Source organism: Lytechinus variegatus, chromosome 19 (genome assembly GCF_018143015.1).
Source record: "Lytechinus variegatus isolate NC3 chromosome 19, Lvar_3.0, whole genome shotgun sequence".
NCBI classification, from domain to species: domain Eukaryota; kingdom Metazoa; phylum Echinodermata; class Echinoidea; order Temnopleuroida; family Toxopneustidae; genus Lytechinus; species Lytechinus variegatus.
Window position 1 is genome coordinate 13,711,733 of NC_054758.1, and position 19,227 is coordinate 13,730,959.

At 35.7% G+C, this 19,227-nt stretch overlaps 1 protein-coding gene across 1 annotated transcript in view; it reads left to right on the forward strand.

The window, feature by feature from the left end:
• LOC121405996 overlaps positions 1–18,576 on the forward strand; it is a 33,597-nt gene extending 15,021 nt beyond the window's left edge. Inside the window, exons 5-12 of the mRNA XM_041596993.1 lie at positions 7,718–7,858; positions 8,788–8,894; positions 9,341–9,482; positions 12,630–12,694; positions 13,584–13,618; positions 15,053–15,097; positions 15,988–16,092; positions 17,554–18,576. Coding sequence (XP_041452927.1) covers positions 7,718–7,858; positions 8,788–8,894; positions 9,341–9,482; positions 12,630–12,694; positions 13,584–13,618; positions 15,053–15,097; positions 15,988–16,092; positions 17,554–17,733 — 820 coding nt within the window. The 3' untranslated portion in view covers positions 17,734–18,576. The remainder of the gene's footprint in view (positions 1–7,717; positions 7,859–8,787; positions 8,895–9,340; positions 9,483–12,629; positions 12,695–13,583; positions 13,619–15,052; positions 15,098–15,987; positions 16,093–17,553) is intronic.
• Positions 18,577–19,227: the final 651 nt, after the last annotated feature.

Below are 19,227 nucleotides of genomic sequence, written 5' to 3' on the forward strand. Positions count from 1 at the left end.
CAAATTATTTGAGAATTTTGATCATTCATTCTATTTAATGTGAGATTAAGTGTGGAAGGAGTCCTCATAGCAGCTCTGAAATAATCTACATGTACATGTAGATTATTCTCGTCCTCTATCTTTCATGAATAGAAATAAGTTGATTCTGATCCACTACCACAAATTCAACAAAGGGGTGCAAGTCTTCACAGAGTTTAAATTTTAATAGTGCATTAAGTGATATAATGTACACTCTATATAATACATGAGGGTGGAAAGGGCCAAGAAGGAGAAGGTAGGAACTCTCTTCTTTAAAAACGCTTTCACTCCTTGGCCCCTTTTAAGGAATGATTTTATTGTCCTTTCTGCCCTAGCTTGAATCTCACACTCCCCCTGATGATGATCTATGTATTTATGGTCAGGGAAAAACTTTACACGGGGGCTTACATGGGGACGATTGCACTCTTAAAATGACCAAACGACCCCTGGAAAATCCCCCTTTATTGCAATCTTAAAACCTAGAAAATGTTGAGGATTTGGGTAAATTACTTGTATTGTTAAAGTGATTGGTTAACATTGGTTTGACTTTTAAAAAATCTGAGCTAGAAGGTCACACTTGTCACCTGTGTCTGTGATATGTTCCAATAATGAAGCCCAGAAAAAATTGTGTTTGAAAATGATTATTTAGTGCTTCAAAAATTGAAATATATCCCATACACTTATGTGTACTATTTAGGTGTCTATAAGACGCCTGTTTACAAAATCGGGGTTTGCCTTGTAGTTTTAGCTTTTTATTCTCAATAATGGTTGTTTTCAGGGTTTATTAGTTCTAATACATGCACTTGTACACATGTTTCATCTTGGTTTGAGAATTTTTTAAATCGGCTGCTCACAATGTTAAACAATACCTTTAAGTTGTGTAAAGTAGCCCTAAATCTATAAAAAAAAATAATTTTGTGCATTGTTTATACATTTACTGTATACCATACTCTACAAGAAATTGCCAAAATGTCACTTTAATCTTGGCTTGAGCATACAGGTGCATCATGGTCAAATGACGTGTGGAAATTCCCAGCCCAAAAATAACCCTCTTCTAAGAAATGTAGACGTGTAAAAATGTTATTGTTTGTTCATAATATTGATATTTGAGAGCTCTGCCATCTGGCAAACTTGAGTGTCTTGAAAGGGAACTTCACTCAAAATTGATAACAAGAAATACTAGTACTTCTCTCTATAAACTTCCTTCATCGATTCAAAGTCAATAATACATGTAGATTGTGGTTAGGGATTAGATTGAATACTGATATCTATTTGATTGAAAACTTCAATCCAACACTGAATTTGCCCCTGATCGTATTCTACAGTATTTCAATTTAAAGGAATTTAGATAGTTGACTTTGTTACATTTGTGTTATGTAAGTGCCGTATTTTCACCAATAAAACAGTAGGCTATGGAGAAACCACAATAAAATGCACTTTATATGTGTACATACATGTACATGCAATTGCATTGAGAATATCTTTAATGAATAAAATGTAGGTGAGAGTTCCTGGCTACAGTAGGGTTGACTGCTTCAGTAGTCGTATTGTGTCGTGTTTTTGGTAGAATTCTTCGCCCCTCCCCTCCATTTTCAACAGGCACAATGCAAACATGTAAACTGACAGTGTAAATGTTTGTCAGAATCCCACACTAGAGACTACATGTATATTTGTATGACTTATGTATGTAGTATGTAAATTCACCTTTTATTGCTTTTAATAAGTAAATTCACGGTATTGCTGTGAAGCAGTCTTTATTTAATAGACTATTTCAATTCTTTATTATCCGATGGGATGTCTCAAAGGTTTACTTTGAAATTAAGCTTGATTTTTACAGTATTCTCTCTCTGTCTCTACATTTAAAAGAGAAAAATATTGTAAAATAGTTTTGAAATACAACTTCATAAAGTTTGAAAAGCCTTTCATATACTGTATTACAAGAAACTGTTCAGATTAAAAAAATTTTAAAAAATATATCATATTACAAACCAGATCTATTAAAAAGTTACTGAAAATACATCGAGTATTTTGTGCAGTAGTTAGAAAATCGATTGATGTTTTCCACACTTGTACCGCCTCCCCCAATTAAACATCTAGAATGATTTTTCCCACGCCATTTTTTTCTACATACAAGGTTATACACAGAAACATGTTCCAATTCAGACTGCATTTTTTAGAACATTATTTTGATGGACTTTGTTCTGAAGAGGCAGTTTATCAACCCACAAACTGGACCAGACCAGATTATTCTTTGATAGATCTTTTTCATTGTAGCATCCAAGTTTCACATGTAGGCAAGAGCAAATAACAGATGATAGGGTCGATTGTAGTATTAGCTTGATCAAATAGAGATTCTGATGTGAGGATGCAGTGTATACTGTATGTACAGAGCTTTGTTTATATCTTTTATTTTTTGTAAATTCAATTTAAAGAGCTATTCAAACAACAGCATACCGAAACAACTATATCAAGCTACAAATTATCACCATTGATTATCACCGGCACCACCACACCCATCACTTTGACCACTGCTGCCGTACCACATTAGTCCACATCGTAATCACGATGATATCACCACCGTGCACTACCACGACAACCATTACCATCATCATCTTCATCATCATCATCTTTATCACCATCATCATCTTCATCTCCGTCATCACCATCATCGTCATCATCATCAAATTATCATCACCATCATCATCATCATGTACATGTGTCCACTTCACCCACCAATACCATCACCACCATCAACAGCAATAACATCAATATCATCATCTTCTTCATCACCATCATCATAATTGTTGTCAACTTCATCATCATCATCCTCTTTATCATCATAATTATAATCATTATCATCACCATTGCCATAATCATCATCAGTCATTACTATCATCATTACCATCATGAACATCATCTTCATCATCATCATCATCATTTACCTCCACCACCACAATCATCTCACATTACAGTCTCTTCGTAAAATACAATTTTCAAAAGCTTTTTTTGAAGGTCCCTATTTCTTTGTATCGCCACTCCCCACTAATACTACCACCACCAGCAACAGCAATAACATCAATGTCATCATTATCTTCTTCATCACCATCATCATGATCGTTGGTGTCGTTGTCACCTTCATCATCTTCCTCCTCTTTATCATCATCATAATTATAATCATTATCATCATTATCATCACCATTACCATAATCATCATCATCATCAGTCATTACTATCATCACCATAACCATCATCAACTTTCAACATCATTACCATCATCATAATCAACATTTACGCGTACCTCCACCACTGCAATCATTGTACATTACAGTCTATTCGTAAAATACAATTTTCTATATAGCTTTTTTTGAAGGTCCCAACTTCTTTGTATCACCACTCCTCTCCCACCCCACGCGGCCCCCTTTGTTATTGACATAATTTTTGTATAGTAGCTACCATTGACAGTCACACAGAACTGCTTTGTATACAAACTTTCAAACGCAAAGTCATGGAGCAAAGTACAGCAATTTCACAGTTGGAGGCACAGGTCTGGTATGCCAACGACCGTTAGTGAAGCGACACAATTGCACTAAAATTCTTTACAAATGATAGGAATTCAATTTAAGGTGTTCCTCACGTCTCTGGGAGAATCACGAAGACCGCTAGATAAGATTATGCTCTTTGTTCATTGTAAATATTAACCTAAGTTTTATTGCTAGAATAATTAGGAATATCTGATTAGAATAGCAATGATCTTTTTATTGGATGTTAAAACGACTGCTGCTTGTCAAAATAAAGCCAGGCATCATTAAAAAGCCTGTCTTCATTATAAACCCAAAGTTGGTGCATTCATTTTGCTTACATTTTCTGAATTTTAGTGTTCTATTCTTCCTATTAAATAAAACTAAATGTATAGTGACTGTTGTCATCACTGGCACATTATTGGGGAGCCATGGACCCCCCCAAAAAAAAAATGAAAGAAAGAAAGAAAGAAATAATACATGTACATGAATGCCCTATGAAAAAGGAGAAAAAAAAAGGAAATGAAAGGAAAAGGGTGAAACATGTTCTATTATCTGAATATTTTGTCAGAATATTTTTCTCCATATGCCATTTCTGCCCCCTCAAAATTTTTACTTGTTTCTTTCAACTGATTCTTATGGAAAATTTAATTTCCTATTTTACCTTTTTTTCTGTATCAGCATTGTGGTTTGCCCTTAAATTTACGTGTACATGCTGCTAAATTGCTAGATTTACATTTGAATGTGCTGATATTTTAGTACTTGTACAGGTATCAATTGATAACAAAGTACATTTTGATTACGTGGAAATGCTTATCAAAACATTATATTACAAAGATTATGCGATAGAGAGTACATAACCTCAATGACCTATCAACGTGTACATGTATATTTTTGTCAGGCAGTAAACTGGTCCGTGCCAGAAATATAGATGGCTGTTAGCTCGATAAACTCATTTAAAGGAAACCAAAACCCAAGAAGAGAAGTAATCTTGGTGGAAAGAGTAAAATGAGATGAACAAAAAGTTCATGAAAATCGGTTAAGAAATAAGCAAGTTATGGGAATTTGAAAACTTGTATTTTCTATGGGCATCCTCAAATTGTCAAAAGGGGTTCAAAATGGCTGATTTTGTGGACAACTCTCCATTGGTTTTGCACACAAATTTTCAGGTTTTCCTCATTATTATCTTTCAAATTGCATCTTGCCTCCTTCTGAGCACAAAATATGTCATGGGAAAATATAATCCACACTATATATGTCAAGGTCAGGAGGAGATAATGTGAAATATGTAAAATAAAAGGGGAAAATCTGAAAATATGTGTACAAAACAAATGGAAAGTTGTCCACAAAATCAGCCATTTTGAAGCACGTTTGCCAATTAGAGGATCCACATAGTAAGTACAACAAGACTTTTTAATCGTCCATAACTTGCTTATTTCATAACCGATTTCGATGAAACTTTTTTTAATTGTTCCTCTCATTTTACTCTTTCCAATAAGATTGCTTCTCTTCTTGGGTTTTGGTTTCCTTTAATTTATTTGTTTCCACTTCAAGATAAAAGCGTTTCATACATTCATATAATTATACAAACGAAACACAGTAATACAAATATCTATTGGTGGGAGGATCCTAAAAAGCACATGATGGCTTGTTGGAAATGATTCTCATAAACATGTAAAACAAAAACAGAATTAAACTAAAAATCCATTAAAATGGAAATCAAAAGATACCAAATGTTTAAAATATATAAACAAAATAAGGAAAAATATGCAGCAAACTAGAAAATACATTTGATGAATCATAAGATTTCATGAAAAAGATATTGCCTACATGGTCTTTTGAATTGAGATAAATGTAAATATGGATAAGCAAAAAATGATTGTTTTGAAGTGGAAAAAGAGAATTTCTGTACTATTTCTGAAGTAAGAATGTGTTTCACTTTAGTAATCGGTCCATGCTTTACCATACGGTAGTCTAGGCTTTATTCTCCTTCAATAAAATATTGTCATAATGCATATTGTGATTCACTTGACCCAAAATGATATTTTTTGTTATTCTCAAGGTACCAGAGTGAGAAGTAAAGGTTGTAATTGTTATTTCTGGACAATTCTGTTTTTGATTATCAACTCATTTCAGAGCGACATACCAAATTGTCTTTTAATAGATAAAAATAGTGAACCTTCATGATATTGATAATGCCACAAGCATGTAGAATAAGAAGATGTAGGATTAGGGTTGCAATAGGGTTTTATATTAAGTTTAGGGTCTTCTTTAATAGAGTACTAGGGTATAGGGTTAAACCCAGGGTTTAAGTTGGTCATTCCATTAGTGTGCAGAATTAAGAGCGGAGCAATTGTCGTCGGAGCAATTGTCCTGGAACCGGATAAAGAAACCCCCTTTATACAGGCTAACAAGTGTCTTCAATGTGGTATTTGCTTGTTTCAGCACAAACCTTTAGAATAATGTATGCTTTATACCAATAATTACTGTAGTGTATATAGTAGTGTCAGTATTTAACATCAAATTTACAGTGCAGGTGTCAATCTTCAAGGTGTGTATTAAAGAGGATATATTGGAGACATGAATGACAAAGTAGTGTTGTGGAGAACGAATAAAGAAAGAAACGACCAAGAATGTAGGAAAACAACCATTTCCTTCCCAGCATTGAAGTCTCGTTTTGTGATGTGTCATTTTGTAGGAATTGGGCCTATTTCATTACTTTTTAGTGGGTGTTTCATAAAGCTGTTTGTAAGTTCAAGCCACTTTTTGAATGACTGGTGATCCTTTCTTGTGGTAAATGATATAGACCTACTTGTACACCATATTGGTGTTGATTTAGTAGCAATTATGAAAGGGTCGCCAGTCATTCGAAAAGTTGCCTGCAACTTACAAACGGCTTTATGAAACACTAGGGCCTGTCTTACAAAGAGTTACGATTGATCCAATCAATCGTAACTCTATGGAAATCCATCAGTACCATAAATTTTTTTACAGGAAATTTGCTTAACGTCCTTTGTAAACAAAGAGAAGCACAGTGAATTTTAAGAAATCAATTAATGCATGAATGTACATCATAGCTGGAAAATATTTTGAACAAACATGCATGATGGCTGTTGACGTTGCTGGCCGTCCATAGTTGCGATTAATCCCAATCGCAACTTATTGTAAGATGGGGCCTTGGTAGGTGTTTCATACAGCTGTTTAAGTTGCAAGTGATTGGTGATAATTTCTTAGGAACTATAACAACAATGAGAATCTGGGGGCTGTTTCTTAAAGGTCAAGTCCACCTCGGAAAAATGTTGATTTGAATCAATAGAGAAAAATCAGACAAGCACAATGCTGAAAATTTCATCAAAATCGGATGTAAAATAAGAAAGTTATGACATTTCAAAGTTTCGCTTATTTTAAACAAAATAGTTATATGAACGAGCCAGTTACATCCAAATGAGAGAGTCGATGATGTCACTCACTCATTATTTCTTTTGTTTTTTATTGTTTGAAATATGAAATATTTTGATTTTCTTGTCATTTCATGTGAAATGAAGTTTCTTTCCTCCCTGAACATGTGGAATTCCATTATTTTAACATTTTGTGCTTCAGGCAAGGAGGTCCTAATCATCAAATTCATAAAAATTCAAATATTGTATAATTTAAACAATAAAAAAAAAAAGAAATAGTGAGTGAGTGAGTGAGTGACATCATCGACTCTCTCATTTGGATGTAACTGGCTCGTTCATATAACTATTTTGTTAAGAATAAGCGAAACTTTGAAATGTCATAAACTTATTTTACATCCGATTTTGATGAAATTTTCAGCGTTGTGCTTGTCTGATTTTTCTCTATTGATTAAAATCAAGTTTTTGTTGGGGTGGACTTGTCCTTTAAAGAGTAAGGAGTGACTGTGAGTCGCATTTAATTTCTCTGTTGCATACATGTACATACATGTACAAAATATTACAAGGACACATGCTACTGCATATTGATCAATACAAGTGCAGTGTATAATAAGATTTCATGCTACATATCATGTGCATGTTGCCATTTGGTCACGACTCTTAGGTGCAACCAATTCTTTGTCAACACCCCCCCCCCCCCCTGCTTAAATTTATTACAGTCATAAATTGTTGTGAAACACCACCCTTTTGTTATTGCCTTCCATCTTTATTTTGTTTAATTTACAGAACGATACATTGGCTCTTTGCGCATCATCCAGCGTTGGAGTTATCAGTGCAACTCATGAAGATGTTCCAGCTCATTATAGTGTGTCACTTCTACCTTGCAAGATCAGTGAGAATGCTCAAGAAAGAATATCTCAATAGATTGTAAGTATTTAGATGGTGGGATTTTGTTTTGCCCAAGTTCCCAGTTTCAGTGATTATAATGATGAGGATGATGGTGGTGATGCTGATGATGGTGATGATGATGATGGTGATGATGATGATGGTGATGATGATGATGATAATGCTGATGATGATGATGATGATAATGATGATGGTGGGGGTGGTGATGATGATGATGGTGATGAGGGGGATGCTGATGATGATGATGATGATGATGGTGATTGTGATGAGGGTGATGATAATGATGATGATGACAATGATGATGGTGGGGGTGGTGATGATGATAATGACAATGATGATGATGTCTAATAATGATGATGAAGGTGATGAAGATGATGGTGGTGGTGGCGATGGTGATGATTATGATAATGATGATGGCTTTTGTAATACGGGCTCTGGTGATGATAATGATGATGTTGGTGATGTGTATGTTGATTACGATGATGATAATGATGATTATGGTGGTGATGCTGATGGTGGTGGTTTTGGTGGTGGTAGTGGTGGTGATGTAGTCTGAAATGAAAATAATATCTAAATAAAAAACAGCCATTTATCATACAAATTTGTATGAAAAAATGAAGCAATTATGATATCATGCAACATAAATGTACATACATGTATGGGGGCATGATTATGATGTGCATAGGTGTAATAGCAACAAGGTTTATTGAATTTCAAACTTTCAAAATATTCTAAGACAATTATACTTGTATGCACATCGTTATGAATATTCAATAGATGGGATGATGATGTCATGCCCCCATATGTGCATTTACATGTATGTTGTACGAAATCATAATTGCTTCATATATGTATTTTCATACAAATTTGTATGATACATGGCTGTCTCCCTCGTAACCAAATTGGGTAATTAAAGATCACTTTTCTTATCTTTGTCTTTTGCTTTCCAGTATTGTTCTCCCAGTACTAGTCCTGTTTTGTGCTTACTTCTCAGCCATCACCATCGTGGGTGCTGTTATCAGCATAATACATGATCATCAGTTAGAATCATGTAAAGGTATTTAATGTCCGAAACCTCTTCTAGTACATAAACTTGGAATGTGTTCGATGTTGATTTTCAAATGCAAACAGCGGCATGAATCATGATTGAAAATGCAATTACAAAATGCGAATATAATAAGAAACAAAATGTGTGTTCAATGTCCCCTATTCCCATTCGTATAGTAAATGCCTTTCAGATAGCAATTGGGAGAAGTATTAAGACACCAAAAAGTTACATTTGGGAATGCGATCAGCTCAGCTTTTTATGACCTTCAGTAATGCGAATGCAACATTAAAAAGGAACACAAAAAAAACTGTTGCCACAGTAAAACCAAATATCACCCATTTATAGCCAACTCCTGATGTAAGATGCAACATAGCAGGTGCAAACAAAATGGGGTTAGACCGTGTGGCCATTCTCTCCAACTTTTCAGGATTTCTGTTTTCTCTTTTATTTTATAGATCCATTCTGGGTGATGTTTTCTGCGGCGGAATGTGCTTTGGTCCAGATGTTCTTGATGTGTGGACTCTACATCACAAAGAAACTCAATAACGTCACCATGCTACGCAGCCAAAAAAGAGCGCAAAAGAGAAATTTATGGAGGTAAGTTTTGTTTTTATTTTAACTCTATTGATATACCCCCTGACAACCTAAAATGTTCCCAACCCAAGTCCCCTTACCCTAAACCAGCACTTCTCAACCTTTTTTTACTTGAGGACCACTTTGACTCTCACAGAGATGCCAAGTTCAAAGACCAGCTATGCGTGAGATTTTCTGTGAATCTGAGTGAGATCACAGACATTGTGTACAATGTATAGGGGGATAGGCTGTGATAGTTGCGTGAGACAGAGATTTGAGGGGATGAACAAGAGTCCAAAATGCGTGAGTCTCACGTATAATGCGTGAGACTTGGTAGCTCTGCTCTCAGATGTTTTGTAGGCCCTCCTACCAAAATTTTAAGAAAACGTCCATTTCGATGAATAAAATATTTCGTGAAATTTGAACACAATGCTCTTAATCACATTTGAAACAGTTTGGGAACTAATCTGCATTCCCAAATGTCCGGTAAATGGGCGACAATTGCATTTAAACCGTCAAAGTGGGCATGTGCATGCTTTGCAACATGCTACCCAAGCGTGCTTTAGTTTTTGACTGATCGGACATACCATGTTCGGACAGGTCTGTGAAAAATACTATAGTTTTTCTCCCCTGGAGCTTCTCGTGATCCACTGAGAGAGCTTCGCGGCCCACCGTTTGAAAGGCGCTGCACTAAACAATAAGGTGAAAATAAATTTTATGTACTCGATGCTCTCTGTTTTAAGAGACCTGGGGCTAATGGCTTATATTATTTCAAAGTCGTGAAATTCTCTGTTAGTACACAGAACAAAATCATACAAAAGTCTATTGACCATGTTGCGTGAGAAAAATTATCTATTTGCAAAAAAAGTAGTAACTTATCTGTGTTATCTTGAAATTGAATAGTGACTGAGGGAGGTTTGGGTAATATGTAAGTCAATATTTGTTTTGCTATTTAGACCCTTCAAACACTTTACATCACACATGCTGTAGGACTTTGGTATATAGACAGACTTCAGTTCCAAAAGGCTCTAAATCCAACTTTTTTCTTTTTCTTGTTCTTTTTGTTTTTAGAAACATGCAGTTGTTTAATGCAAAAAAGGATGTTGAGTGGCTATTTTTTTATCCTGTGTATTGCTCTGAAAAGGGAGGTTCAAACTTTCTTGAAATGCTGAAGAAAATAAAATAGTGTGATATATATTTTTTTTTGTAAAGTTTGATCAAAAAGTCAATTTTCATTAAGGTGGATTTGATACCGTTTGGAGGTATTTTTTTTTATATTTGGCATAAACACATGTTCGTACATGTGATCAAACATGTTACATGTACATGGGTAACCGGCAATATTCATAGGAATCTTGACAGTGTACTGATACACCAGCAGTGACATTCAGAATCTAGGCAAAGAATGTTCCCCAGGGAGTAGAAAATGTGCACAGCATAGTGCAGTTTGAAATATTGTCCACTAATTTGGGTATCCATATTGATAGGAATACTGACTGACACTTTGGTGTATTGTTAGATTTACCAGCATTGGCATTTAGAAGCTAGACAAAGAATGTTCCCCAGGGAGTAGAAAATGTGCACAGCATAGTGCAATTTGAAATATTGGCCACTAATTTGGGTATCCATATTGATAGGAATACTGACTGACACTTTGGTGTATTGTTAGATTTACCAGCATTGGCATTTAGAAGCTAGACAAAGAATGTTCCCCAGGGAGTAGAAAATGTGCACAGCATAGTGCAATTTGAAATCGTTTTCGCTGATTTGGGTAAACAGTAATGTTGATGGGAATACTGTACTATGGTGGGTTTGCCTTCATTGGCATTCAGAAGCTAGGCAAGAATGTTCCCCAGGGAGTAGAAAATGTGCACAGCAAAGTGCAGTCAATTGTGACAAATGATTTGGGTACATGTGTAAATATGGTTCCATGACATTTGCTCCTCTGGAAATTGCAGACAATTCAATTATCAACCCAAACCCAACCTTAAACCCTATGGCCCGTATTCTGAAGTCGGGTTTATTAAACTCAGGTTTAAAGTTGTGGTTTAAGTATGGAAAGCCAATTGCTACATAAATCACTAATAGTAAAGATATCATACTCAGCTCATTTGGCTCTCAAATCATTCATAATTGTCTAGGAAGTATAAATAGATGATTGTCTTCACCATCAATGAATCAGGAAAGAGCACAGTGAAAAATTAGAAACATACAACTTAATAAAAATTTTGACACTTTTGGCTTCCCATAATTTTAGCACAGAGTTAGACCATGGTCTAAGTTAAACCTGACTTCAGAATACGGGCCTATGTGTACATATATATCTTCAGAGAAATTAGTGGAGGAGGAATTGTTGTAGGAGCAAATGTTGCGTTCCCATGAAACATTCATCTTCTTTGCAAAATTATTATAAAGCACCAGCGAAAAACAGAAGTCTGTGTGGAACTTGCACCATACAGTGTTTACCTCTTATTTATTACAGTTAGTACTAAAACTTTTATTATCATTGTCATTAGCTGCCTAAAAGCTGCAGAGAATCAAATATAGGTCTTCAGGACGAATTTTGAACAATATGAGAGAACAAGGAATAGCTTGAAAGATTTGATGTAAATTAAATATTGTCGTATAAAACCTAGATAGATCCTTGTCATTTGATTGGTTGTTTGATATCGATCTTTCAGCTCATTTTACAACCACGTCATCATCCGTGCAATTTTGGATCCATACGATATTGTTCATTGCACGTGCGCACTGAGACCGCAGGCACCATGCCCAAGTAAAAACAGTGTTTACAGCGCGCGAGTTGTATGTACAGTACATGTACGTGATAATCAACAAACCGAGCTCCCTCTGCATGAGTATGTTTTGCACCAAAATTCATAACTTTCAAATGAAAAAGGATCTATTTTTAGGCTCCATATAAATCAAATAATATTGTTCTCTTTATTCTCGCAATGGACAGAATACTTCATTCTGTGAAAGATGTAATTAATGATCCAGTCAACTCGGCTACACCTCGTTGAACAGGTCTTCTCATGAAGTGTTCTGTCCATAGCACTCATAAACATTCATTATTTGTATGTTGATTGTTGTTGTTATTGTTTTAACATTTTCTTATGTCACAGATCAATCAAACACATATTTGTTTTGCTTTTTTCTTTCCTCATACAGTATTATTCTTGCCTTTGAATTGTCATCCATTGCAACACTCATCTATGACAGCTTTATGTTAGGAAGTAAGTATATAATTTTGGTGCCCTTGTCTGCAAGAAATAAGATATATTACATTCAATCGGAGCGGGTAGGGGGCCTTGGAAGTTTTTTGATAAATTTTTCACATACATGTAAGAACCTCTTTCAACAATAGTTCTTGCATTTGTTTTTTTCTTGTGAGTGTCGAATTGCATCTTCTGAGACAAATTTTACTGATGCCCAAGTGTATGGTTCTGAAGTAGCGCATGATTTTGTACCTACTTTACTAGATTTCGTTATTCTTGAGCAATTTTTGATGAGGAATGCAGATATGAATAATCCAATATATATGAAATTTTAAGCTTAAATGCACAAATTATGATTATTTTTTTGCCAAAACCAATTTGTTTCAATCCTATGTAGAGGTTATGTCCCAAAAATTAATGTCAAAACACACTAAAAATGAAAAGACTGAAAGAATACATTGTACAAATAAAAAAATAAAGTACATAAGAATGTTGAATAATATACCAACATGCTTATATAGCGCATATCACTGCCAAATGCGTCCCTATGCGCTCCTTTTTACCATTTACAGCTGGTGTTGACGATCTACAGTATTATTTTGCAATTTCACTAACCCTCAGGGATTGGGAAAATTGTGATTTCCAGTTCAGTGTTGGTGTTGATGTTGATGATCTGAAGCTCACAAACGTGCAGCAAACAGGACAAAATAGGATGCAATTTCTGTGCATGTATTATAAGATGGGGGAATTTGATCATTTATTGCATATTTGAATGAATATTGAAGGTTTCTTCAATCCACTGTTATTTCGAAGAATTTTGGGCTGTGTTTGCTCTCCATTCATTTTTTGGAGATCAAAAAGACATGATACATGTTGAAGCATGATATTTTTTTCGTCTCGTATACAGGTATGGATGGTCATACTAGATGCAGTGATGTATATGTAAGTAATCTTTCTTGTCAACTTCATGAATTGATTTTGATAGTACACATATTTATTTCCTAATTATATTATGCACAAATATCCCTCACTTGAGGTGTCAACATGAAGGTTTCGGAGATTATTTAGTCTTACCATTTCATTTGCAAGAAGTTATGGCGTAGTCACATTTTCCCCACGGTCGCCGTATGGCAGAGGCGTCGATTATGGGGGGGCAGGGGGCGATCGCCCCACCAATGAAAATATTGGGGGGCAAACATATCGTTTTGCCCCCCCAATAATTCCGCATGTGCTAAAAAAAATAAGATTGTAATGTTACACAGAAATCAGCAAGCGAGATTGAAATACACAACTCGTTCTTCGTCTAAAATCGTGCTCAAAATGTCCTTTTTTCAGATTGGAATATCAAAAAATTTCAGCTTGCGCTTTGCGCTCGCATCATTTCTGTAACAAAAACCCATACTTTCCATGATTAAATAGGTGAATATGGTCCCGTATTCAGTTCTAAACCCCAAAAGAACTCCCACTTCGATTTGCAATAATCTTTTGTTGGATATATATCTTGTTCTTTATTAAAAACGTCTATTAAACTCATTTTTTTTTCATAACGAAATATCAAAATTTTCAGCTCGCGCTTCGCGCTCGCATTAATCTGCTGGTAAGATATGAATATATATATATATATAAATATATATTAATGTGTGAGTGTGTGTATATATATATATATATGTACACATATATATAGGCATATGTGTGTGTACGTTTGTTTGTTTTGTGTGATCGAGCGCCTTTGGAAAATTGATTCCTGATTTTGCCCCCCCAATCTGAAATATGGATCAACGCCCCTGCCGTATGGTGAGTTGAGAATAGCCGTTTTAACTTTCTTTGTACCAGCTACATATATGGGTGGTTTGAATAAAATTAGTTAAAATGGCTGTTTTCGACTCGCCAAACGGCCACCGTAGGGTAAATGTAACTGCAGCATTAGTTAGTGGTATTGTCATCTATATTTAATTTTTGAGAACATATATGTACATTGTTATAATTTAAACTATCATTTAAAATAGAAAATTAATGAAACTGCTTACGTTCAAATTCTATGAATACAGTACATGTCCACCATAATATGTTGTTACTGTGTAGATTAAAGAAATGCACTACTTAAAATCTGTCTCTGTAAACTGATCAAAGTGTTGACTACATTCTGAATCATTAGAGGAGGTGCAATAGCTCAGTCGATGGAACGATGGTTTTGCAATTTGGGGACCTGGGTTTGATTTCTCCTTTGTGTGCTAGTGCCCTTTGGTAGGGCATTTATCATTGTTACCAGGTCCCTTGGAGAGGACGTTAAACATTTGTTCCTCTGGTTGCTAGCTTGCAATCATCCTGTAGCAATCAGCCTCATAAACCTCATGTTTGTTTTTTTTTCCTATACAGAACGACAATAATGTATCCTATAGTGTGGTGTATCTACTATTAATGGTGAGTGTTTACAGTGGGTGTACTCTTTGATGATTAACATGTGTTTTATGTACTCTGTATATTGGATGGGATTTCTCCTTTAAGGATGTTCAAAAGTTAAAGGTATTGTTTAACTTTGTGAGCAGCCAATTTAAAAAATTCTTAAACCAAGATGAAACATGTGTACAAGTGTATGTATTAGAACTAATAAACCCTGAAAACAACCATTATTGAGAATGAAAAGCTAAAACTACAAGGCAAACTCCGATTTGTAAATAGGCGTCTTTTAGACACCTAAATAGTACACATAAGTGTATGGGATGAAATTAAGATGGTGTTTCTGGTCACTTTGTATTTCAATTTTTGAAGCACTAAATAATTATTTTCGAATGCAATTTTTTCTGGGCTTCATTTTTGTAACATATCACAGACACAGGTGACAAGTGTGACCTTCTAGCTCATATTTTTTAAAAGTCAAACCAATGTTAACCAATCACTTTAAAATGAAATCTGTGTCTTTTTCACTAAATTCTCTGCAGAATTACTTCTGTTTGCCAAATATGCAAAAAGTGATACAGGTTCAAGTGCTTGTTTTTCTTTTAAACTTGCAGTTCCCTAATTTGAAAATAGATAAAATTACACAATCAAGAGATTAAGATTAGGGGCACCTCTTAGATTTCAAGTGGTCTTATCTTTGAGGTTAAAACCATATTTCTCTGTCAAAACACTTGCAAATTTCTTTGAATTTTTCTTTATTGTTCAGAAATGTATAGCAAAATGGAGAAAGTATTTACACTGGGGCTAGTGTATTACTTTTTAAGTTTGCAAAGCTTTAATGTCTGAATCAGTGGTGTGAAATATTACAAAAAATATCCCCCTAAAATCAAAGTTCTCACTTTATTGCATTGCAGTTCTTCAAAATCATAGTGCCAATTTTAACACTACTCGTCGTGTTCCATCCCGTTGATCGAGTGGACCAGGAAGAAAGACTTATATCCAGTGGCTCAGACAGTGATGTGAGTAGCAAAAGGACTTAGGCTCTTTCGTCAGGAAGCCCAATGATGATAATAGTTTATATTTCTATATTCATAGCTCTGTTATATCATAAAAAGCATCATAGATGTTTATTATAAGTAAATGTTTCAGATGATGTTTGAAGGCTTGCACGGTGGTATGAACAATCACGATAGTGGTTTACGCTAAACCTTGTTTAAAGTCCTGGGCTCCGTAACACAAAAGGTTTGCGATGAATTGCAAGTATGTAAGAACCACACTGATTGGTTCCCAGTCAGTATTTTAAACAGAGTGCGCATGCATGGATGATCTTGATTGGTCATTTGTATTTAGCGCTTGATTGCAAACCTTTGTGTAACGGAGTCCTGGAAAGAACTAAGAGAAGTGAATACAGGTGGAAGTGAAATGGAGAGGCGAGAAGGTGGAGGTTAGAAAGAAAGTATCTTTAAAAAAAATGAGTGTATCTTAAAAAGTACTTTAAGCCAGATACGGGTGGAAAAGCTTGAGCAGTAGGCAGGATGAGAGGCTTGAGCAGTAGGCAGGATGAGAGGCTTGAGTAGGAGGCTGAGGCTGGTTGGGTTGGAGAGGCAAGATACATGAAGGCTTGAGTAGGTGAGGAAGGCTGGCTTTAGTCGCTTGAGTCGACAAGTGGAGATGGAGAGCAGGGGCAGGAGAGAAGACTCAATGTTTCGGGCAGGTAGACTGGCTGTCTTTATTCAATAATCCTTTCCAGGGGGTGTTTCACAAAGATTTAAGTATGACTTAGGTCGCACTTAAATGTCGACGCGTACATGATATGCAACGCGCAATCTTATTGATCAATAGGCAGTAGTGCGCGTCCTCTTGGCATGATCTGACCAATGCTGTCATGCCTTTTATACTGTGCGCAACCAGACATTTAAGTGCGACTCTAAGTCATACTTAAATCTTTGTGAAACACCCCCCAGGACTTGTACACATGGTGTACCATAAACGGCTATCCTGAAGCAAATCATTCTTGGTTTCTCATTCACATAGGTGATTTCTTTGATTTCTTATTGTTTTGTTTCTTTATTTTGTCTTGTTCATGCATGTCTATTATACATATAATTACACCAGTGGAAAACAGCTCTCTTTGTAATCATCATGTTTATTATTTTTTTTTTTCATTTATTTTTATTTCCACATAAAAAACAAAAGAATTATGATACATGTTATAACAATCAGTATTAAACAAAGTGGGAGTCACTAATCTTGTCACTTGTCAAGAGACTCCTGTTAAAAGGAATAAAAAACAATGCTTCTTGTAATATAAATGGTACACATCAAAATCGTACAAATTATTTGTTTGCAAAGACAAAATATCTTATATTTTGTATCTTGTATGAGATTTCACTATTTCATTTCCTGTACCTAAAATTATATTTTTGATGATTTTTCTCAATTATCAAAGTTTTTTCCCTCTGTCTCTGTCCTGATTACAGGGTTACTATCACCATCACAGGCGGCTATACTCCCCGGGGACATCGGGTCACGGTTTCACCCCTCCTCCCCCGCCGGTTCGTAGCCCCGCCAGACGTACCCAGTCTTTCCCACGGTTACCAATGATCACCGAAGAGGCGGAACCAACAAGTATAAACGCCTCCCTCCCCACCTCAGCGTAATTTCTGAGAGTGGTATTCCTTGTTGCTGCTACGTCCTTGAAGCTCTGCCCTAGGTACCCAAGGTTGCCAGTGATCACCAAAGAGGAGGAACCAACAAGTATAAACGCTTCTCTCCCCACCTCAGCGTAAATTTACCAAGATTTGTGAGAGGTATTCCTTGTTGCTGTGATGTGGTATAGGGAATATCTGAAAGAGCTTCAGCTACTACCATTTTAGATAGTATACCAGGAGCTATTCTGTTGAAGTTGGTTTCATGAACGCCTTGAGGATTGTAGCATTCTCGCTGAGAGGTAATCCTTGTTGCCGCTATGTGTTGTAGGGAATACCAGAAAGAGCTTCAGCTACCATCGTTTCAGATAATATAAAAACAGGTATTCTGTTATTGATGGTTTCATGACTGCCTCGTAAATTCATCATAGTAACATACAGGTTTGTGAGAGGTATTCCTTGTTGCTGCTATGTGGTGTAGGAATTATCTGGAAGAGCTTCAAGTGCTACCATTCAAGAAAATGTACCAAAGGCTATTTTGTGGAAGATGGTATCATGACTGCCTCAAGAATGCATTCATATTAGCTACATGTACATGTATGAAGCTTGTGAGAGGTATTCCTTGCTGTTGCTACAGTATCAGTTGGGAAATATCCTATTTTAAAGCAAGGTATCATAAACATAATGATCTAATAAGATGGAGGGATCCACTAAAAGGCAAATGTGCTACAACAGTTTCAATATGTTTGCCAAAGTTTATTTTGTGGCAGTTTTGACAGCCTTGAGTTAACGAAATATCTTGTCATTTTACCTTGTATACTAGAATAGCATTGTGAGAGGTAACCCTTTTTGTTGCTGTTATGTGAAAAACTGTACTAAAAGTGATACTTCAGTTCTTCAGATGGCAGATTGTCCTATTGGCCCGAATTCACAAAGATGGTTTTGAAAATCCACGGTTGAGTCCATGATTTATGTAGATTTCCTGTATGAATTATACTTAATTTTATCGGCGCGTGTATGAAAAATGCCCAATGCTGATGCACGCTTTTGTCACAGTGCACCAAATTGACGCCTGTAACCATGGTTAGATATGCTATTTTATTCATGAGTCCACTGTTTTAAGTAATGAGCCCACTCTTCAAACAGTAGACCATTTTGTAATGAACGCAGAAAAATAAGCATAATTTCAATAGGAAATCTGCATAAACCATGGACTCGAACTTTGGTTTTCAAAACCACCTGTTAATTCGGGCCTTAACCCTAAATAGACTGGGCTATTTCAACGCCTAAAAAGACTGGGGGGGGGCTGATTCAGCCCCCCCTTATGATCTCGGCCGTCGATCGCGCGATCGCGACGAAAATTGGCACATGCGTTACCCATGGCATTATCTACAAAACTATAACATCAAATTCTGCAAAATATCTCATGTCTCATTAATTATGCTAATTTATGCGTAAAATCATAAGTTTGCTCTAATTAATAAAATAATGCCCCTGAAATGCTAA